Raw genomic sequence first — 23,358 nt, forward strand, 5'->3', positions numbered from 1 at the left:
CCCGGAAGCAGGCTGCAGAAACAAACACTCAGGGTACAACTAGCCACTACTTTGAACAAGTTCCATCTGTAGACGGTGGCTGAGTCACGAATGAGAGAAGTGACAGGGAATCCTGGTGCTAAGTGCAGGCAGAGGTCCTGCTATGGTGTGTCTGTAACTACTAGGGTTCTGGCGTCTACCAGAGAGAGAACCATTGAGCTGGTTGCACTTAGCGTATACTGGGGTGTAATAACCTGCCCACCGAGGCAGAGCTCTGACACAGACTTCAGAGGTACAGGCCCCAGTTACTATATTTTGCATGGAATATTGTAGTAGTCAACAGCTCCACAGACTGAGGTAAAGCAAACACTTCAGGCAGGGAAAGAGCTGTCCCGTGGAGGAGGAAGGAGGGAACTATTCCTTGAGATGGCCAGGCCTGCCAGTGAAAACACTAACTTTGGAAATATTTCATGTTGCATTTTTAAAAGCAAATCCAGCAGATATAAATAATCTTATTTGGATTTTGCACTGAGGAATTGGGAGTCACTGTGCATCTGAACCTCATCCCTGTTGTCTGTGCCTTTGCCTTAGATAGAAACTTGATGAGGTTCCTCTGGTGACAGCTGCAGCAGAGTGGTGGGTGGAAGGGACCCTGGCCTGGGGTTGTTTGGGATTTTATCTCATTCTGACTCTACCACTTCTCACTATAACCTTGAGTATGTTACTTGGCTTTCATAGCTATTGCTATAGTCTGCAGTCTGCACGTGTCCTTGTGTGAATTTAGTGGGGTTTGGATGTAGACCACTGCCTGGGAGGGGATGCTCAACAAGTGGCAATGACGACTTATTAGAGATGGATCCACAAGATTAGGAAGTGTAGGGGACTGGAGAGATGGCTCAGTTGTTAAAGGCTAGGTACAGGACCAAAAAATATAATAAATGTCGACAGACATTGGGAAGCCATTTCTATTTATTTGGTTCTATCTTTACAAAGGAAGTTTTGGGGACCAGCAAGATGACTCAGTGGGTAAAGGAGTTTGTCATATGTATCAGTTTACTTTCTATTGCTGTGATAAACACCATGACTGAAAGCAATTTGGGGAGGAAAATGTTTACTTCACTTTATAGGTCTGTAAAAGGAAGTCAGGGTAGGAACTGAAGCAGAGGCCACAGAGGAGTGCCACTTGCTGGCTTATTCCTCCTGGCCTGCTCAGTTTGCTTTCTTGTACACCCCAGGACCACCTGCCCAAGGGTGGTACTACCCACTGTCAGTTGGGCCTCCTTTCATCAATCATTAATCAAGAAAAGGCTCGCAGACTTGCCTGTAGGCCAGTCTGATGAAGGCATTTTACCAGTTGAGGTTCCCCCTTCCCAGATGATCTGGGACTGTGTCAGGCTAATAAAACTAACCAGTACACTGCACAAACTCAGTTACCAGAGGTCAGTCCCTGCAACCCATATAAGTGTGGAAGGAGTGGACGCACTCATGAAGCTGTCCTCTGACAAGTGCACCGTGGCATGCACATGAAGCTATCCTCTGACAAGTGCACCGTGGCATGCACATGAAGCTGTCCTCTGACAAGTGCAACGTAGCATGCACATGAAGCTGTCCTCTGACAAGTGCACCGTGGCATGCACATGAAGCTATCCTCTGACAAGTGCAACGTAGCATGCACATGAAGCTGTCCTCTGACAAGTGCACCGTGGCATGCACATATTCTCACATGTATGAACACACACACATTTACATTATAATAGAGTCTTCATTTTTTTTTTCTAAAATAGACTTAGGATTCCAAACTTATCCCTCTGATAGAACACTCCAGTCTTCAGTAAGACAATGGAATAGCAATGGTAGTAGAAACTGTATGTGTCTATCTGTCGAGTACATGCATTGATCTGGGGGAATAAAAACTTTTTCCAAGGTCTGTTTGGATGACTTACTGTTGTGCCTAATATTTTAAACACCAACACACTAGCACTTCTCAACTGTAACACACATATGAACTCTTGATCTAGGAATCTTGCTAAAATTGAGATTCTGACCCTGTGCGGTGTTAAGTCAGATTTAACCCACAGAAATGGTGACTTTGAAATGGAAGACTGACAAACGCAGAGCCAGAAATTTGGAGGTTGAGTCTTTGCCAACACACTTGCTGACCCTGTATTCAAGTAATTTATCCCTTGTCTTGCTCACTTTTCTTATGGGGGCAGCAGTGTGGCCCAGAGTTACCCTGAGAATCCAAGGAGAAGCTAGATGCTTTCTTCCCCTGGAGGCAAACCTACTGAAAGCCAGAATCCTGCTCTACAGAGTAGGCACAAGGAAGCTGTTGAAATTAACCTTGAGATGCAAGCAATCCACCTTAGCTTTGAATGCCTAACATAGCAAGGACTCCTGTCTCCTTTCTGTTCTTCATATTCTCTCTGTCCCCTTTGCTGTTTCCCGTACGTGCACAGTGGACTCAGCGCCTGCACCAGTGAGCCCTTGCTATGATAGGAGCCACACCTGTGACACGACAGCCAAGTGCCGCCCAGGGGCGGGTATAGACTACACCTGTGAGTGCACCCCTGGGTTCCAGGGAGACGGACGGAGCTGTGTGGGTAAGAGACATGTCTGTTTCTGTCACGTACGCCTTGCTCTCTCCAGCACCAAGTCTGTGGAGGACAAGTATGTGTAGTATTTGTGGTCTTTTTCAGGCAATGATTTTAACCTCTGTATATCTAGACACAGTTGTATGAAAACTGAGGCCGAGTCTGGCTAAATTTGAGAAGATAGGTAGGAGATGGGTATTTGGGGTTAGAGTTATAAAGAGAAATCATCTTTTGAAAATTGATTGTTTACTTTTTATAGAATTCTTGAAGTAGCCAAAAATTATCTTCTTGGCCAGGTGGTGGTGGGGCACACGCCTTTAATCCCAGCACTCGGGAGATAGGCAGATGGATCTCTGTGAGTTTGAGGCCAGCCTGGTCTACAAGAGCTAGTTCCAGGACAGGAACCAAAACAACACAGAGAAATCCTGTCTCAAAAAGAAAGAAAAAGAAAAAAATATCTTACTATGACTTAACTGGAAAGATTTGAACATGTTTTTCCTTATTTCTGATGAACCGCAACTTGGAATTTTACCCAAAATTTCACATGTCCATGGTTTCCATCAGTTAACCATTAATTCCTCTGAAGCATCATAGTGGTGGGAAAACTGAGTTGTCAGGTCTTCCGTTTCCAGAACCCTCTGTTTCATCCGTGCTTTTGTGTCCCCATTTTTCTTAGATGTCAATGAATGCGCCACTGGTTTTCATCACTGTGGCCCCAATTCCGTGTGTGTCAACGTGCCGGGAAGTTACAGATGCGAGTGTCGCAGTGGCTATGAGTTTGCAGATGACCAGCACACTTGTGTCTGTAAGTATCAAGGGAAAGTGTCTCTTTCCCTTCCACTAGAAAGATGCTGAACCCTACTTTGGGATTCCCTTACGTCTCTATACTTGCTGTCCAGAGGCTCTGTTCTGTGTCTTTCTGAACGCTGTAACCCTCTGCTACAGTTCAGTTCAGGCCTGTCCTGATGGTATGTTACCACTGGGTTTTTCCCAGCTAGATCATATTGAGTTACTGGAGAATGTTCTCAGTTGGGATTCCTGACCTTGTCACATACCCAGACGGTGACTTGTAACACCTCAGCTTTATAAAGAATTCATGTTGAAAGGTGCCTGTCTCAAGCAGTGGGCCAAAGACCCCACTCAAAATAAATATACCCTCTAGGGTTCTAAAACACACTAACTTCAGGCTGAATAATTGATCGAAAAGACCTAGAATTCCAAATTTATCCCGCTGATGGAGCTAGCTGATAATAGAGAATTACACAATCCAATCTCCAGTAAGATGACAAACTAGCAATGGTTAGTAGGAACTCTGTGTGTGTGTGTGTGTGTGTGTGTGTGTGTGTGTGTGTGTGTGTGTGCATGCACACATGCTTATGTATATCTGTTGCGTGTACACAGTACTCTGAGGAATTATAAGCTACAACCAGAATCTGTTTAATGACTTATTGTCATGCCTAATATTTTAGCACAAGCACACACTAACACGTTTCAACTCTAATACGCATATAAATCTTGAGATAGGAAGATAGGACTCTTGCCAAGATTGAGATTCTGAGAGCCCCTATATTCCTTAAGATCCTCAGGTGTGCTGCTGACGTTAGTCTTTGGGTGGGGCTGGGAAAAGAAAGGCTCACGCACACACATTCCAGCACTTGGGACACTTTCATTGTTTTTTCCAGTGATCGCCCCACCTTCCAATCCTTGTCTTGACGGTAGTCACACCTGTGCTCCTGAGGGGCAGGCCCGGTGTGTTCACCAGGGAGGCAGTTCATTCAGCTGTGCTTGCCTGCCAGGCTTTGTTGGCACCGGACATGAGTGTTCTGGTGAGTGCCTGTGGGTAAGTCCTGACTGTTCCCTTTGGGTGTGCATCCTCGTAGACACACAGCCTCTCCCCTCCTGTTACTCACACAGCCTTGGAGTTGCCAAGAAAGCAGGCATCTTTAGAATCAGAAAGAGCCCAAGAGTGGTCCCTGGCACTGGAATGGTGGCACCCGTGGTCCTGGAGTGTGGTGCCAGCTTGTGTAGACTGGAGGGACTCAGGCTACGGTGTCTTCCTACATTCTCCCACCCTCATAAAACACTTGGTGAGACAGAATCTGGTGTCTGGGTAGCCCTGGCTAGCCTGGAACTCCGAAAGTCACCTGCCTTTGCCTCTCAGGGATCTAGGGGCGTGTCACCTGCCTTTGCCTCTCAGGGATCTAGGGGTGTGTCACCTGCCTTTGCCTCTCAGGAATCTAGGGGTGTGGGGTGTGTCACCATATGTGACACTGTCTTCTTGTCATAACCTGTTATCTGGGAGGAGAAAACCTCAGTCAAGGAACCACCTAGATCAGATTTGCACTTGGGGCATTTTCTTGGTTGCTAATTGATGTAGGATGGCCCAGTCTTCTGGGATGTACTGCTGGACTGTATAAGTTAACTAGCTAATCGCGAGCCCGAGAGCAAACCAGTCAGCAGCGTTCATCTCCAGGGTCTGCGTCTGTTCCTGTGTAAGATCTATGACTGTCCTCAGTGATGGATTGTAGTCTAGAAGTGTAAACTCTGAAATAAAATCTTTCCTAAATTACTTTTGGTCGTAGTGTTTTTTCTCAGCAACAGGAAGGAAAATGGGGTTTGGAGTGAAGGAGCATGCTGTTTAGGTAATGAAGTCCCAGGGAGTTGCAAGGCTGCCCTAGCACGTTACCTTAGAAGGCCCAGGTATGTGGGGGCAAAGGAGAAAAGATTGCCTTTTACATTTTTATTTCCAAAGCAGGCTTTTTCCATTTCAAATACTTTCTATTCTTTATTCTCTCACTGTTTCCTTTTACAATAACTGAAACAATGTAGAAGTTCATATAACTTCCCTGAATAACCTTTTTATTGATGCATTCTTCAGGTTCCCTAGACATTCATGCTATTGAGTGTGGGTCTGATCTTTAAATAACCTCACAAGGCCCAGCTGCTCCCTGTCGGTCTGATGTCTGGGCATGGTTCAGTAGATACGATGCCATAGGATGCCTGGTGGGGCTGAAGACAAGGGTCACCAGAAACCTTTGCCACTTAGTATGGACAGGTGCAAGAACTGCTGTATGCAGTCTCAGTTCCATGATAGCATGTTGTGCCCTTTGGTTTCTTGTCATGTGGGCCTCTCATTAGACAAGGCTGTTCTGAGTCACAAAACAGCTTGCTTTATTACAGCCTACCAGCAAGATGGAAGTCCTCATCTCAGAGATGCTTGCAGTGCTGTTTTACTGCATTTGTTATGAGCATGTCTGTAAGGAGAGGACTCTTTGAGTTGATGCCTATTCTGAGACAGGGGTCATTGAGAGCCATTCTGGAGACTCCCTATCATAACCACAGCCTGTAGTGTGTGGTAGTCTTCCAGGGTTGAGATAGAGGGCATTTTCCTAAAGGTTCCACACAAGTTAGTCTATGCTAATCATGAAAGCAGCTACCAGAATAAAACTACAGCATGGTAGCTATGTGTATACATTCTTATTTAGAGGTGCTTCAAGTGTTCATTATGTCTGTGAGTGAAAGATCCTTGCCAAGAGGCTCTGTGTTGTGCGAACTGTGTGATCTTGAGGTGCACACATTTTTACCCTATCAGATGAAATGGGGATTTGTGGATTTTCCTCCAGCCATCCTGGAAACTGCACTTGGATTTGGGTTCTCAGTCTGGTTTGAGTCACTAGGCTTTGGTTCACAAAGAGTCTTCTCCACTTTCCCTCTGGAGTGGTTTCAGTCTTGTAATAGTGTGAGCTAAATAGTTCCCAGGCATGCTGTCATTGAGAATCTGGGTAACTTTGCAGGAAGAACAGATTGTCTTGAGGAGCTCAAGTGTGAGCTGAGGGAGCCAGGATAGAGAGGGTCTGTTCTTCTTTGCTCAGGAGGCAAACATTATGGTGCAGACATTAGAGTCAGGATGTGTGTGCTCAGAGATTCGCGGGGTAAAGCATGCACAAGAGGGTGTGGGAGTAGAACAATGTTTAGTATTACACGTACAGATTCCAGGGAAGCTCACCACATGCCACACAGACACAAACAGCAGACATTTGCTTGTGACTGGACAGTTAGGGAACAGAGAGACAGCAAGGGCATATGGACCAAAGCATAGTGTTGTGGATAGCATAGAGGTTAATTGGCATCATTGGGTCAGAAAGCAAGTCAATCATTCAGTAGTTGAATTTACCTCCAGCTGCTTCTATTCAGAATTAGGGCAGGAAGGGACTTCAAAGTCCAAAGCATGAGCTTCAAACAGAGGGTTTCAGACATGGTTTCCTAGCAGGTTTTTGACTTTAGTAGATGAATGGTAGAGGTGTCCATTGTGCTAGAATGAGTTGCCATTTTTCTGTTGTCTTTGTGACAAGGGGCTGTCCTGCTGTCTCTGCCTTCCTGTCCCCAGTCTTCCGGCCACCCCCTGTACAAGCCTCCCACTGGTCAATTGTTATTAGCATCCTCATATCAGTGGGGATTAAAAACAGAGTTCCTGCCTTGAGAAGAGACCAAAGTCCTTCCCCATCTTCTGTCTGAACACTTGCTGTCCAGGGAAATGAACTCTGACTTCTGCAAACCCCACAGTGGTGTTTGTGCTCCTGAGGGAGAGGCTGAAGCCAACTCTGAGCTCAGGCCCTGGAGCTGCTGACTGGCCTGTCTTTCATGAAGGCCCGCCAAGAACGAATTGGATTACAATTCTGGGATCCTACAATTCTCCAGTTTAAGGTCCCGGGATTCATCAGGTGTGATGTGTTATTCTTTCAGGGCTTTTTTCTACTTACTGATCATTCCTAACAGCTCCTCTCTGCCATAACCATGGCACCCACAAAGAGGAGCAGGGGAAAGTGGTTGTTTTGGGTTTGGTCACAGCTTTAATAATGCCAGAGGTTTGTCAACCTTGGGGAATTCCTTTTTTGCCATTGCTTGCTTGGGGTTCCTGTCCCCACTGGAAGTACTTTTGGGGTGAGTTTGGCTGGGTGCTCACTTTTACAGCTTTGGCTCCACAGTCAGTTTTATAGCTCCTCTAGCCCCAGCCAGCTCCCTACTTAGCTGTGCCCTGGAGCTTTAAAAAGACAGAATGTGCTACTCAGATGAAGAGGATGGTTCTGTAGTGGCTATCTTTCTAGGATGCTCTTTAAATAGCTCCTTTCTTAGTGTTGGAAGGTGAAGGTACCCAGAGGATAAAGAGGATGGTTCTGTAGGGGCTATCTAGGATGCTCTTTAAATAGCTCCTTTCTTAGTGTTGGGAGGTGAAGGTAACCAGAAAATCAGCTGCTTGCCCAGGAGAGCCGCTCAGGGTGGAATTAAGTTTGATTTCATTAAGCATGCAGGGGGTTTTGGACTCAAAGGCACTGTGTTCTCCAAATGCAGAGGATAAGCATACTGCTCACTAGGTGAGTATAAGGGATTCCTGTCAAGGGAACAGAATGCCTGTGTGAGAGGCACAGTGGCCTGACAACCCAGAAAACAGCCACACTGGGGGAGGATCCCCTGGAGAATGTGGGCTGCTTGAAGGCTTGGTGGAGTCTCACTCTGATCCCTGCCCATTCAAGTCTAACCCTGGTTATAAACTTTTCTAAGCTGCTGTGTGCCTGCCATGGGGTGCACCATGGACACAGCTCCTTCTTTTCTAGGCTTCGGCCATTGCTCGGTCACAAATGACTTCTACTCACACATCAAAAACAACTCTGGCTGTTATGATGGCTGTGACTCACGTTTCCTTTTGTTTTTGGTGGAGCCTAGCTCTGACCTGTATCTTTTGTTTTCCCATTTTTCCTCTGGAAGACTTCCTGTTGTCTTGGAGCTTACCTCACCCCTGGCATCAGCTTTAGCAGTTCTACTGCTAAAGTTCCTTGGGGGGTCTTTTGAGTGTCGGGGTGGGGAAAGAGGTGACTTGCTCTTGACCGCATGGGCCAACTTTAATAAGCAAAATAAAAAGGCACATTAATTGGCTTTTGCTCAAACTGTGGGAATTGGCAATTTTGAGTATGAACTCCTCAGAGAAGCATGTGCTGAGTGCAGGGGCCTGAGCTGTTCCTGTTATTTCAGAAGTCCTCATAACATTCTTCTCTTTGAGTTAATGAGAAGTAAGTTTGGGTATGACAATCTCTAATTGGAGGTCCTTCTAAAAAGAAAATGTGTTAGGGGCTTCATCGGATCCCTGTATCTCTACAAGAATAGAGGGGAAAGTGGTGCCAAACTAACATGGAAAAACTATTGTTACCTATATTTATCTTTCTTTGTAACATCACTGACAGAAAATTAATGAAAAGGTTAGTAGTTGAAAGGAAATAGTGTCTAGGATTCAGTGTAGCAGAAAGATGCTCCAGAAGCACACAGCGGGATATTCTTCTCCGGGTGCACACACATTTCTACTCTGAACACTCATTTCATTGATTAACGCACATGTTCCTGGATTTGTTTTTGTCTTTGTTACGGTTACTGTGGCTGTGATGAAACACCATGACCAAAAGCCACCTGTGGAGGAATGGAGGAAAGGGTTTATTTCACTCAGAGTTCCATTTAACAGTTCATCATCGGAATTAGCGAGGGCAGGGTTCAAGCAGGCTCCTGGAGGCAGGAGCTGATGCAGAGACTATGGAGGGAGTTGCTTACTGGCTTGTTCCCCATGGCTTTGCTCAGCCTGCTTTATTAGAACCCAGGACCACCAGCCCAGGGATGGCACCGCCCATAATGGGCTGGGTCCTCCCCCATTGATCACTAATTAAGAAAATGCCCCACAAGCCGGACAGTGGTGGTGCACGCCTTTAATCCCAGCACTGGGGAGGCAGACGCAGGCAGATCTCTGTGAGTTTGAGGCAAGCCTGATCTATGAGACCTAGTTCCAGGATAGACTCCAAAGCTATAGAGAAGCCCTGTCTCAAAAAACCAGAGAGAGGGAGAGAGGGGAAGAGGGAGAGCGGGAGAGAGGGAGAAAGGGAGAAAAGAAAATGCCCCACAGCATGGTCTTATGGAAGCCGTTTATCAGTTGAAGCTCCTTTCTCTCTGACAATTCTAGCTTGTGTCAAGTTGACCTAAAACTAGCTAGTACGTGTTTTTTCCTTTCTTTTTTTTTTCCTTTCTGTTAATGTTTACTCCTAGCTCAGCTCTAGGGATGTTCTAAAGTTGGTAACTTGTTGAGCCATGTGCACTGGGGCCATGCAGTTGCACAGCTGTTTGTGATGAAGTCATGGTCTTCCTTCCTGTCCTAACCTCTCTGCGCCTGTCCCTGACCTCTGCAGATGTTGATGAATGTGCGGAAAACAGATGTCATGAGGCAGCTACCTGCTACAATACCCCTGGGTCCTTCTCTTGTCGTTGCCAGCCTGGGTATCACGGGGATGGGTTTCACTGCACAGCCGGTAAGTGATAGAAGACCAGCTTAAACGCAGGGATCTCCCTGCGCCTTCCCGCTTATTGTCCTCCTAGCCCTGTCTTGACGGAAGCTGGTCTGGGGGCCTGGTGGAGGGATTTTCCAAGCTCTGGATTCTTCCAGTAGCCTCCTGATGTTCACTCACTGCTCATTGGTGTGCAAGCTTGTTAGAGTCTGCCATTCACTCTGTGGCTGCTCCGACTCACCACCTAGGGATCTGCTTTGCTACATTTGTTTAAACTATTGAGGGGCTTATTAAGTAGGAGCCTCATGCACCAATGAGCCAGTAGTCAACCCTGTGGTGCATGCGTTAGGGGAACTTGGCCAACACATAGCAGTGTGGCTATATTGACTTGGGCTTCTCACACTTAAACTCTGGGTTCCATAAAATGGATGGAGTTAACTTGTCCTCTTTGAAGTTTCCAGAATGTTGGGCAGATGCCAATGGTTATTCTTCATTTTGCCCAGATGGCAATAGGCCCCCAAGGGCTGAGGAGCATACTGGACTGGCTTACATTTATATTCACCTGGGGTGTGCAGGGCGAATGGGGGGAATTAGGGACAACTAGGTAGATGGTAGCAAAGCTAAAATAAGAACTCGAGACTCTAAAATCTTAGTGTCTTGCTATTTCTCCATGTCATGGTAACTTGCAATTGTAGGGAAGAAATTCTCAGTACAGAAGACTTTATGTGAACTGCTAAGTATGAATGGGTTGTGAAATAAGAAATTTATTTCTTATTTCTCTTTTGTCTCACTCAACCATGGTTCCGGAAGATTCCATTTCAAGCCTGAAGCCCTGCGAACACCAACAGCGCTATGCCCAGGCACAGCATGCCTACCCTGGGTCACGAGTCTACATCCCCCAATGTGATGACCAGGGCAACTTCATGCCACTGCAGTGCCATGGCAGCACTGGCTTCTGTTGGTGTGTGGACCAGAATGGCCATGAAGTCCCTGGCACCCAGACTCCACCTGGCTCCACCCCTCCTCACTGTGGATCATCATCAGGTGAGTTCACTTGCCCCGAAGAAAGACTACGCCAGGGTCTGGAGTCAAAAATAGAGTGGCTCCGGCAGTGGGATGATTTATAATACAGCTCAGACGTAGGTGTGACTAGCTGCTGTGTTTTTATAGCTTTTTTTTTCCTCCAACGAACACTTGGAAGATATAGGCACACACATGTGTGTGTTAATGTCATTGGATCCTTTATGCATTAGATTCCATTTGTTGAAAGGTGACTGAAAGTTGAATTTTCACATCAGGCTGTGACACATTGTGAAAGGCTTGAGGGCTAAAGAATTTTGCCAACGTAATATTTTATCTACTCCTTTGTATGTAACCATGCCACTTTCCTGTAAAAGGCAGGCTGAAGACTGATAATGTTAGCAGGAAAAAATAGGTATGAAACTCAGAACAATCCACCGAGTATCCTTTAACCCAGTGATGCCTATCCCTCTCTAGCCGATCAAGCATGGTGATGGGAAACCCTTCTTTGTGCAGCTGCCTTCATAGGAAGTATAGAATCCATCCATCCGATCTGAGGTGCTCATGGCAAACATGGCCATTGTTATCTGCCTTCTTCCTGCCAAGGTTTTGGAGCGTGGTCGGCAGAGTCTCACTGGCAGTGTGAGCAGCAGGCATCTTACCCTGGGCAGCTTTCCAGCCCCTTGCTGAATTATTCACAAGTGGGCAACGCATGCTGCTGCTTTAGCCCAAATACTTCCTGATCTGGGAGCTAGTATCTAAAGAGCCACTTCTAAAGTTATTTAAAAATAAATAATTAAACCTAAAAGCTTTTATAAAATCAGCCGGGTGGTGGTGGGGTGTGCGTTTAATCCCAGCACTCAGAAGGCAGAGACAGGAAGATCTCTGTGAGTTCAAAGCCAGCCTGGGCTACAGAGCAAGTTACAAGACAGGCTCCAAAGCTACAGGACAGAGAAATCCTGTCTCGAAAAACAAAACAAAAGACAAAAACAAGGCAAAACAAATTTACAGAATCACTTATCTCAGCCTTTAACGTGTGAGGGAGATAGGGCTGGGCAATTTCCAACAGTTTTGATTCTATAACATGGCCAGGGCTTTAGTGTTTCCAAGAATATGTACATAGAAATTAGTGCATAAATCTGGGAAGAGTTGGGGGAGAGAGGGTGAATACCATCAAAATACATTGTACAAAATTCTCAATAAACAAATTGAAAGATTCACACAGGTAAATTGGTAATGGATTGCTCCACATTGATCCTCTTCACTCCCCCCACCCCCATTACTTATGAACAAAGCTACAGATCTTAAAAACTAAGATGCCTTAGAGAAGTCCTGTTTCTGCTGTGGCTTCTCTCAAAAACCTCAGCTCTGTTTGGAAGTCAGTGGTGAGGTGGGGCCTTGGAGGGATGGCTTGGCATTCTATTAAATTGATTAAAACAAACATGTGTTAAGGATAGTGACTCAGGCTGGGATGTTAATGACATTTTAATAATGTTAAAATAAGGGTCACGTTCTTTTGTGCAGAATTCTCATGGCCCAGACTTCTTTCTTGTCACTCTGTGGCCCGCCTGCCATCCTGACTAATCTCATTTGTATAATCAGGTCAGTGGGAGGGAGGCTAGCATGTGTGCACTCTGGACTTGAGACTGAACCCTTACCAACCAGAAGCAGGGAAGAAGTAAGCCCATGGTTAGATGTTGCTTAAAGCAGTAGGAGATGAAAGAGGTGCCCGTCTGTGAGTGATCTGAGACCCAGTTGACATGACCCATTCAGACACGTCGGCATGTTGTGTGGTCCCCAGAAACAAGAGTGGCTCTTGGGGATGTTCAGTGTTGATGTTTGAGAGAGTAGCAGCCCCTTCTTTGGTCCTGGAACACTTAGGGCTGAGCAGATCAGAGCTGTAACAACCTGAGGGGGCAGCCACTTCCCAAGATGGAAGTCTTGAGATGACTTGTGGAGCTTGAAATTGGAGGGTCCGTGTTTGTATATCCCCACCTTCTCAGAGGACAGGGCCCTTGCAGCCTGTTTTGATACCTCCAGCTTTGTTCTTTGAAGTGTCTGGAGGGTTTTGAACAGAATATACTAAGATGCCCTGGGTTTTAAGCAGCTGCTGGCTGAGTGTACGCTGGTTTGGTGGTGTGAAAGCATGGGAAGATGGAAACGGAAAAGCCAGATAAAAGGCTGTTGCCATGGTCCCGGTGTGAGATGATGCCCCTGGGATTAAACATGCCACTGTGGCTGCTGACCGAGTGTACACTGGTTTGGTTGGGGCGGGGGGGATGGGGACAGGAAATTCAGCCAGAATACTGTTGCCATGATCTCAGTGTGAAATGTCTGTGACCAGGGTGACACACTCAGGAAAAGTGACAAGAAGTCAAAATGGGTTTTTGTTGTTGTTTGGGTGTTTTTGAAACAGGGCTCACTATGTAGTGATGGCTGTCCTGGAACTCACTATGTAGAACAGGCTGGCCTTCAACTTGCAGAAGTCCACCTGCCCCTGTGTCCTGGGTGCTAGGATTAAAATCATGCACTACTGTGTCTGCCTCTAGTCAAAATGCTTTTGAGGGTAAAATTGATGAGACAATTTTTACTTGATGTGTGAGAGAAAGAGGTAATATGGTGATTGTGTCTGAGCAATAGAAAATGTAGTTGCTGTTTAGTGGACCTAAAGGCACGGGAGCCAGTTTAGGAAAAAACAGGAGCTCAGCATTTACTTTTGTGCTGAGAGTTCGTTTGTGCATCCAGGTGGTGATAGCAAGGAGATAACTGGCTGTGTGATTCTGTAGACCATAGGCTTTGAGTTGCAGGAATTAAGACAGAACCAGAAATGCCTTTAGGATAATCCAAGCTCAGTGAGCAACTGATTTCAACAAGTGGAGCCTTTGTAGATAGAATGTGTAGGGGAGAGCCTCCATGGTCCTGGGGCAGCCGCCTAACAGGGAACAGCCAGGCTTTCTTTAATCATGGTGTGCACCAAGAGTCTGAGGACAGGAGGAGGATTTGGGGGAAAGGGTGCAGGAGAAAAGAGGACAGCATTGTGGCAGAAGGCTGGAGCTTGGAGAAAAGGGTCAGCTTTGAGATAGCTCCCAGCAATGTGATATGGTTTTCTTGACACTGGATAGTCCAAGAATCAGCTTCACATTGCTCAGAGTCACCTCTGCTGTGCTGTGTACACCACCCTGTCTCTCTTGCTCCATGTAACTTTCCGGTGAAACTGAGAGCTCCGTGTAGCACAGCATGGTTTTCAGCCTTTTCTTCTAGACACACAGGCCAGCCTGGAGAGGGTCTTGTGGTAATAGGTTCAAGAACTTGAAACAAGTGGGGAAGAATAATTGTTTTTAAGTGTCATGTGCCTCATTGAGTCCCCAAAGAGTCTCTCCAGTGTTGTGTCATCATCAGAGAATCCTGGGCACAGAGCAGGTCCACGTGCATCTCCACTGGACTGAGTGAGGAATATTGATGAGCTTGTCTCCTTGTTATTTCTGAAGTGACTGGTCCTCCATGGAAAGTCCTCCTGGCCTCGGGAGATAGGAACATCAGGGTGATTCCTTTTTTGGTTTCCACAGAGATCTTCTGAGAACACGTGTGCTTCCCTGGCCCAGTGTCCAGGGGCGTGTCCAAGAAGGCCAAGAGATCGGGCATTGGGACCTGAAGTTGTACTGATCTTGGTTGGCCATCTAAGGGTTTTTTCCCCATCTTAGAGCCCACCCAGAGGCCTCGGACAGTCTGTGAGCGCTGGAGGGAAAATCTGCTGGAACACTATGGGGGCACACCCAGGGATGACCAGTATGTACCCCAGTGTGACGACCTGGGCCACTTCATACCCCTACAGTGCCATGGGAAGAGTGACTTCTGTTGGTGCGTGGACAAGGACGGCAGAGAACTGCAGGGCACACGCTCACAACCAGGCACCACGCCTGCATGTAAGCACGGAATGGCTTAGTCTTCCCTCTGCGCCCCTGGGGCTTTCAGTCAGGTTTTTGCTTCCCATGGTGGATAGGGTAGGGAGGATAAGGGTTACGAGTCTGATGAATAAAGTCACTCATTGATACGCTGTGTTGATGTATCATCAGAATGTCTCAGGATCTCAATCTGGATTTAATGTTGGCTTTGCCACGAGCAGTTTCTGCTCTAAGAACAACTGATCTCAATCCAGCATGTAATTATTCTGCCTTCCCAGCCCTGTGTGAAAGGGGCAATGTCACCCTGGGGCCCCAGGAAGATTTTGGCCCTCCAAAAAAAGACAACAGAAACCCTCTACTTGTTTGGAAACTAGTGTTTTTTTGTCTTTATGTCCTGAGTGTTGTCAGCAATTTAAATAGCTTTGAAAAACACCTAGAAACCAGAATTTCTTTGAAGAATATCTGTCCCATGAAAACACTGGGTAGTTTTGAAGGTTCTTGTGTACAAAAGTAACTTTTTTCTCTCTCCACCTTGTCTCCACAAACAGGTATCCCTACTGTCACACCGCCTATAGTCCGACCCACACCCCGCCCTGATGTGACTCCTCCGTCTGTGGGCACCTTCCTGCTCTATGCCCAGGGCCAGCAGATTGGCCACTTGCCTCTCAATGGCAGCAGGCTTCAGAAGGATGCAGCCAGGACTCTGCTGTCACTGCATGTAAACTGGATTTCTCCAGAGGGCTGGGCTACATGAGAAAAATGGGCTTGGAATGGGGGTGGGCCTGCATGTTAGCTAGGTTAATGGGGTTGTTGGTGTGAGGAGCTGTGCTTTGTGGTTTTCAGAAGCCTCTGCTGAGTGCCACAGGGTAAGGAATGTAGTGCAGGGAACTCCGGCATGCTTCTGGGCTGCAGTCTGCTTAAGGGAGTGCAGCTGTTGGAAGTCATACCTGGCCCATTCTCGCCGCTTTGACCTGAGGGCTCATGGAAGTTCAGATAGACAGTAAGGAATTTCAGAGTCATCGGGTGTTTATGGGAAGATCATTGTAGTTCCTGGGGGTTCTGTTCAGGTTATAGACATCTTGGAAGTCTAAAAAGCAGGAGGTGACCCCTGTGGTCATTTGAGACAGTAGGGTGGAAATCCATGCAGGACCACTTGTCAGCCTGTCTCCTTTCGTTTGGCTTCTGTTACTTTGATGCACTTCTTAGCCTTCTTCCATGTCCATTGTGACTGCTATTGCACCCCTCCCTAGAAGACAAGTTTACTTCTTGAGCTAGCACAACACCTACTTGTGGAAGGAGGGGTTTCTCCTTCACAGTGGGGAGGAAGGAGGCATCACCATTTACTGTGAGAACTGCTCTGACCCTTTCTTCACTGCACAGAGCAGACTGCATACAGGGCAGGGTTCACTATATGTACTTTTGTTGATGAACTGCTGTTTCATTCCAAGGAACCTTAAAAGCAGCCACTGTCTTTTTCTCTTCTTCTTCTTTTTAAGATTCAGGGCTCCATGCCCACTCTTGATCTGCTTTAGAAGTTTCCTCGTGCTAAACATCTTGTATTCTAGGTATACTGGATGGCTTGCTTGCGTTTCTGAACATGTCTAATGGGCAGGTGGAGATGGCTATAGCAAAACTGAAGGAGGAAGGAGACATGAATTAAAGCACACTTTAGAGCAATTTACCTAAAATGTGACCTTTATACCAAGAAGCTTAGTTTATGAATCCCATGAGCCCCTGGGTTCATTGCTGTCTGTATGAATGTGTACTCTTGCCTCAGATAGAGGGCCTTTTAATTTTGATTTTCAAATAAAAGTACTGAGACCTTAGATTCCCCCTCCCGCCCCCGCAAATAAATGCCAGCTTTTCTACAGGCACCAAATCCTGCTTCATACAGTGTCTCCTGGTGACCACTGCTTCAGGCACAAGCCAAGCTTTGCTAGACGAAGTGGGGACAGGCGTGGCCTGTGTCAGTCTCTGCTGGGGGTTCTCATAGCAGGAATCTGGGTTAGAAATGGAAAGTCCTGTGTGAAGTTCAAACAGGAACAACCCAGATTTGGGGTTTTCAATAAGACTGTGACTCAGAAGAAAGGGGAGAGGCTATGCTAGCCAAAGGCCGGGTGACCACAGTTCCTTAATCTGTAAAATTATAGGCTTTCTTCTGTACCACACAGCTGAATGCTTGTATTAAGAGGCAGGGGTGATTGCACCTCAGGTTGGGGAGGATCTCAGTCCATTCACCCAGCAGAGGAGGTTTTGTTGGCATGTGTTGTCAGATTTTAGAGAGACTCTGAGAAAATACCAGACATCTTTCACCATTGAGCACTAAGGACGTATTTTGAGGAGATGATCCTCTCAATAGTGAAAGGGCTGTTTTCCTCATGAAATTACTGTTTTTACAGCCAGTTCAAATAGTGCTGAAGGAGCTTGCTGTATGGTAGTTGCCATTAAGACTATTTTATAAACGTATTACTGTTTGAAGTACTGAAGGAAACAGGCATAGAGGTTAAGTGCCCTCCCTGGCTTTGACCTTAGGGAGGAGTCACTACCTCCCTTGTCTAACCACTGGGCTCCACGCCCTGCACCACCACAGTACAGACTGCTCAGAGTAACGCTGTGTAGCCATGAATTCAGTGTTAGGGATTGAAGGGAATCCTAATGCTCTGATGTCATGATTGGTTCTGAAGGGCTCCATAGTGGTGGGGATTGACTATGACTGCCGGGAGAGGATGGTCTACTGGACAGATGTTGCTGGTCGGACCATCAGCCGTGCCAGCCTGGAATCAGGAGCAGAACCCGAGACCATCCTTACCTCAGGTCAGCAGCTTCATTCCATGGACACTTGGCAATGCATTTTATTTTACTGTCATTGGCGTGTTTCTTCCTCGTTTCTCCTGTTTTTAGCCAAAGGGGAAGGTTAAGTTCTATTACGTTTGAGCTGTACAAGCCTTACATCTCTGCTAACAAATGATTTTATACAGCAGAAACAGAAAGGTGATTCTAAGATAAGGCGAACTGTCCTCAAAAGATGTGGGTGGCAGTAAGAGTCCAGGGATGCTAGGGACTCACGCCTTTAATCCCAGCACTCAGGAGGCAGAAGCAGGTGGATCTTTGTGAGTTCAGGATCAGACTGGATCCAGGACAGCTAGGGCTACACAGAGAAACCCCATCTTGAAAGATTTAAAAACAAACAAACAAACAAAGAATCCAAGGTCTGGCAGTTTTGGCAGTTTATATTGCCTGTCCCCAGCACCATGGATGCGAGGAGCCACCAGGGTGGTAAGGTCTAGTACAGAAGATACCAGGGTGGTAAAGTCTAGTACAGCAGACACCAGGTAGAGTTGACAAGGCAACAGATCAATTCTACAAGCCTGTTTTGGGATCTTCAAGGCTCTTTTATGCTTTGGCTCTATAAGCGCCTTAGTTATACCTTTCACACCCTGCTGATGCTCTCCCCCACTTTGATTTCCAGGTCTGATAAGCCCTGAAGGACTTGCCATCGACCATGTTCGCCGAAGGATGTACTGGACAGATAGTGGCCTGGATAAGATAGAGCGGGCAGGACTGGATGGTTCCGAGCGGAAGGTCCTCTTTCACACAGATTTGGTGAATCCACGAGCCATCACTGTGGATCCAATCCGAGGGTTAGCTGGCTTCCTTTGTTCTCAGTCCATCTGTAGATTTGTTTCGGAGCCCCTAGCTCTTATATATGGCACGGGAAGGTCAAGACCAGAATAAAAACTCAAATACCTAATTTACTGGATATATGTTAAGGCGCTGCTAGGTATCAGGCATCTTTGAAGGCAGAAGCCGGGGTTTCTCTGTGTTCCAGGACAGTCCTACCTGTCCTGGAACTCTGTCTAGCCCAGATGGCCTTGAATGCACAGAGATCCATCTGTCTTTGCCTCTTCCGTGCTGGGATTAAAGGTGTGGGCCACCATTGGTCAGCACAGGTTTGGTTTTGTTTTTAAGGAGCTCGCATTGTATGAGGCAGGATGTAAGGTGACAGGCAAGTACCAGCTAAGGTGTTAGGTTGGAATGTAGTGTTCTGCAGAATCTGGGAACTGCCTGGATCAGACGATCACAAGGCAGGACTTTGAGAAAGACTTGTTAAGGTCACAGCGGTGTTTTGTTTTGTTTCTCTGCTCCCCCTCCTGGATGGGGAGTGTACAATCTAGGTTAAAATGTTCCCTCTCCATGAAAACTACTCTGTCACCTGTGGTACAGGTCTGGGCAGGGATCTCTGGGATTACTGATGTGCATCTTCCACCAAACTTAATTACAGAGAAGCCCTTTAAGGCAGTGAAGAAAGCCTCAAAGGTGGTTTGGACTTTACACACGAAGGAACCTTATCTGCAGGACTAAACATCTCCTAGGGCCACTCTTCATAGTCCTTGGTGCTTAGTCTGAAAGGGTGGGAATTGAACAACAGCACCTTGTTCAGTCATTATGCTTCAGGATTTAGATTCCCGAGGAAAATGTCAAAGACAAGCACCCTGACACCAAAGTGCAATACACAAAACTAAGTCTTCACAGCTTCTCAGAGGCTTAGTTGGTCACTGTCTGGATCTCAGCCTTCTCACGGACTGGAAACTGGACTCTGGCTCTTATTGTCACCCGTAAGGAGTGATGTTCACAGCAGAGAAGACTGACATTTCTCTCCCTTTTGCTATGCTCTTCTAGGTTCAACTGACTAGTATCTATAGCTTTCATGGAAGATTCAGTATTTCTGCTCTTTTTGCAGATTTTAACAAGATACTGTTTAAGTATTTTTTCCATGTTAGGAGTGTCTCTGTCCTGGTAACCAAGTGTAGGACAATTAAGCATCCCGGACCTTCAACACTTGGGTACTTTTCCAAGAAACTCTCCCTCTATTCCTCAAATCCCACGTAGTTCTTTATAACAGGACTCATTTTCTACCACACAAATGCCTCTAACAAATATATTTCTTTGGATTCTAGGCCCAAGATCCAGTTTAAGATTTCAACAAATTAAGGGTTTCTGGGCAACTACATCAAGTGTCTGAGAGGCAAGGGTCTAGACAGTTAATGACTCCCCACAGTTGCAGTTGTCAGAAGGCCTTGGCGGCCCAAGACATTTATTAACCATAAGGTATCTGGGTGAAGCTACACAAGTTGGTAATGAATGTCCAGATGCAGCAACCAAGGTACTGGCCAGGCCGCCATGATCAAGGCTTGGCTGAAAAGGTCTAAGTTCTCACGTGGACCGCTGGCAGGCTTATGCCATTGCTGGCTGATGGAGCTCTTCATGGGGTAGCTTGCAGTAAAGTATCTAGTTTCCCCTGTGAAGCAAGAAAAGGCACCAACAGAAGCCACTTTTACAAAACTGATAGTGAACGTGATATCATGACTTCTACCATACTGTTCGCCAGGAGCAAGACACTAAACTTGGATAACCAAGATTAAGGCTGTGAAAACCAGGAGGTGGTGATCAGTGGTGGCCACTGTGGCTGCTACATACCCTAAGCTGCATGGCTGTCCTTTTGGGGTGTTGTCGGGGGGAGGGGCTTGTATATGCTAAGCTATGTACCTCAACCCCTGAACAACTGTTTATAACTACCCATTTAACATTTATCCACAGCAACTTGTACTGGACAGACTGGAATAGAGAAGCTCCTAAAATTGAAACATCGTCTTTAGATGGAGAAAACAGAAGAATTCTGATCAACAAAGATATTGGATTACCCAATGGGTTAACCTTTGATCCCTTTTCCAAACTGCTGTGCTGGGCAGATGCAGGTAATACTGGTGACGTTGAGAATGATGGCCTTCCTCGCAGCAGTGCAAGCGCTCTGTGGATTTGCCCATCTTTTAGATCTTTTGGTATAAATTTCTAACATACTTGCCAGATCTGTAAGCTTTAAAAGAACATGGTGCAGTGATTCTTACAGTGGAGTTCAAAGGGGAACCTGACTGCAACAAGTCTGTCCTGCCCCCTGCCCCTGCTGTGAACACCTGGAAAACTTTTAAGTTTGCATGAACTCAGGTTGGTCTACCTTCTGGGCCATTATTACAGTTTAACTCTAAGATTTTTCTCACTTGGTGTGCTATGATCCTTTGCCACGTACTGTAAGAGAATGGTCTCCTTCAGGAATGTATCAACGCCAGGTTGTCTATTGTGGCATACTGTGCATTACTGGAAAACTCAGATACCGTATCTCATTCTACTAAAGAAAATAAAAGATACCGTATCTCATTCTACTAAAGAAAATAAGTTCTTCAATTTGCAGAATATGCAGCTGGGTGTTTTACAATCCAGCTGTCTAAACATTACGTTTTTTAAAAGGTATATGAAATTTAGACTTAATAAGAAATCTGGAACATGAAAATTTTTTTTTCCACTGAACTTGTTTCCATATAAAACTACCCACTACTATTTTCAAATATGTGTAAGGATTTTGGTCAAACTGGATGTTATGTTTCAACCTATAAATGTAGATTTATGCCCCCCTCCCCTTTCTTCTTGGGAAGAAACTGGAAGATTTCAATAGATTGCATTGCTTCTTCCATAAAAGGATTTAGGCTTGAAACTCTACTCAGAACTAGAGTTCTGCTGCACCAAGTGGACATGAATTTACAGTTGCAAACGTGGACTATAGTGGGAGTAAAATGCCCCATTTTTAAATTCTGCCTCTGTTCTCCTTGAAGACTCTATCTGGCATCTCATTTTCCCCCTTGAATATCTTAAAAGGAACCAAGAAACTGGAATGTACACTACCTGATGGAACCGGACGGCGTGTCATCCAAAATCATCTCAATTACCCCTTCAGCATCGTCAGCTATGCAGATCACTTTTACCATACAGACTGGCGGAGGTGAGCCCCACTCTGGAGAGCAGAGCATGCTGTTTTACCAGTCAGCAACTCTAGTTGGGAAGTCCTGTTGAGCTGTCTGTCCTTCAAAATAGACACCTATTTTTGAAGTCATCCTTCCACATCGTCCTGAAGTTTACTAGTGATGCTTGCAGGGAGCATATAAGTCTAAGATATTTGGTAATATACTACTTAAAAAGAAGCATTTATTTAAATCTGTTCTTAGAGAATGAATACTTTTAAGTGGTATAAAGTTTAAGTTTTCCTTTTAAAAAAATTACATTAACAAGATGGGCGTGGTGGTACATGCCTTTAATCCTAACACCAGGAAGCTGAGACGGGTGAATCTCTTTGGCTAGCCTGGTCTACAGGACAGTAAAGGCTACACAGAGAAACCGTGTCTTGAAAAAACAAAATATAAGAAAAATAACATCAACTGTCTATCTTAAAGACTGAGAAATACTGTTTGGCTCTGAGCTTAGAAGACCTTGAAAAGAAAACAAAGTTGCATGTCTGACACTTTTCCTCACCTCCCTACTATTTCACGTGAGATTTAAGTGCTGTACTTTAGACCTCTGGGACGTAGCCATCAGCTCTTATGGCTACAAAATGTTAAAAAATACATTCTGCATGCTGTTCCAGGGTTTTGACTTAGAAGGGCCAGGGAGGGTAAACAACATTTGCATTTCATGGAAGTTCCCAGGATACTGGTGTAGGAGCTATGTCCAGAGTCACTGGTTTTAGACAAACTGAACCAAAACTCATTTAGCTGAATTGTTTGCTTTTAGTAGGCAAATTGTTGCCTACTAAAAGATTATCTTGTGACTGGCCCTGACTGCCTCTCCTCTTACCAGGGATGGTGTCATATCAGTGAATAAAGACAGTGGTCAATTTACCGATGAGTATCTCCCCGAGCAGCGGTCTCACCTCTATGGGATCACTGCAGTCTACCCCTACTGTCCAACAGGTAAGGTCATCAGGGTACATCATGATGTCCTTCGTCCAGTGGGTGGAGAAGGGATGGGAGAGGGCAATGGTAACTCTGCCAGCACTGCCTTCCTATGCTGCTTAACTAACGAAACGTTCACTGCTGTCCACTCCCTCGCAGGAAGAAAATGAACACAAATGTATAGGAGGATTTCAAGTTTACAACAAGACTCTTGACCTAAGAACATTTACTACAAAGGCAAAGGCAGTGAAAAAGGAATTGGTCGTTATGAGCTCTGGGCACACAAGATGAGCATTTTTAGTGCAGCGAGACTAAGTATACCTCAATCATTACTACTGTATTTTTTAAAAACAAAGGTTATCAGAAGTTTAAAGAATTTTAGTCATTGCTTATTAAAGCAACTTTTTGTAAACACTTATTTAAAAGACCAAATTTATTCAACAAAGACCTAGCAAGAGCTTAAGACACTAAATCTGATTTTTGCCATGGATTCTACCAATCCAAGAAAAGTAAAAACACATGGCCGGTTATGAAAATGTATTCCTAAAGTCGTCTGAGAGCCCTGTAACAGACTATGATGATCACCAGGATGACCCAGGCTGCTCATACTTCCCAGCAGAAGTCCTCACTTTATATTAAAGGTGCTAACTGATCCCCTACCTAAGTGCCTCGACAGAAGCATTCCTCAAAGTATTCCATGTAAAACACCAAAGATGTAGCAGTTCTTAAATTTTCTATATAAATCCAATAAAATATTTTAAAGATTTATAAT

General features: G+C 45.6%; 1 protein-coding gene across 1 annotated transcript in view; it reads left to right on the top strand.

Annotated features, from left to right (window-relative positions):
• Nid2 (nidogen 2) overlaps positions 1–23,351 on the top strand; it is a 63,695-nt gene extending 40,344 nt beyond the window's left edge. The window contains exons 9-21 of the mRNA XM_013353986.2: positions 2,436–2,579; positions 3,247–3,375; positions 4,253–4,396; positions 9,791–9,910; positions 10,697–10,930; positions 14,608–14,829; positions 15,357–15,526; positions 17,493–17,622; positions 18,278–18,449; positions 20,407–20,564; positions 21,517–21,640; positions 22,492–22,604; positions 22,746–23,351. Of these exons, the coding sequence (XP_013209440.1) occupies positions 2,436–2,579; positions 3,247–3,375; positions 4,253–4,396; positions 9,791–9,910; positions 10,697–10,930; positions 14,608–14,829; positions 15,357–15,526; positions 17,493–17,622; positions 18,278–18,449; positions 20,407–20,564; positions 21,517–21,640; positions 22,492–22,604; positions 22,746–22,756 (1,871 nt within the window). The 3' untranslated portion in view covers positions 22,757–23,351. The remainder of the gene's footprint in view (positions 1–2,435; positions 2,580–3,246; positions 3,376–4,252; positions 4,397–9,790; positions 9,911–10,696; positions 10,931–14,607; positions 14,830–15,356; positions 15,527–17,492; positions 17,623–18,277; positions 18,450–20,406; positions 20,565–21,516; positions 21,641–22,491; positions 22,605–22,745) is intronic.
• Positions 23,352–23,358: the final 7 nt, after the last annotated feature.

The sequence above is a fragment of the Microtus ochrogaster genome, unplaced genomic scaffold, assembly GCF_000317375.1.
Source record: "Microtus ochrogaster isolate Prairie Vole_2 unplaced genomic scaffold, MicOch1.0 UNK21, whole genome shotgun sequence".
NCBI classification, from domain to species: Eukaryota; Metazoa; Chordata; class Mammalia; order Rodentia; family Cricetidae; genus Microtus; species Microtus ochrogaster.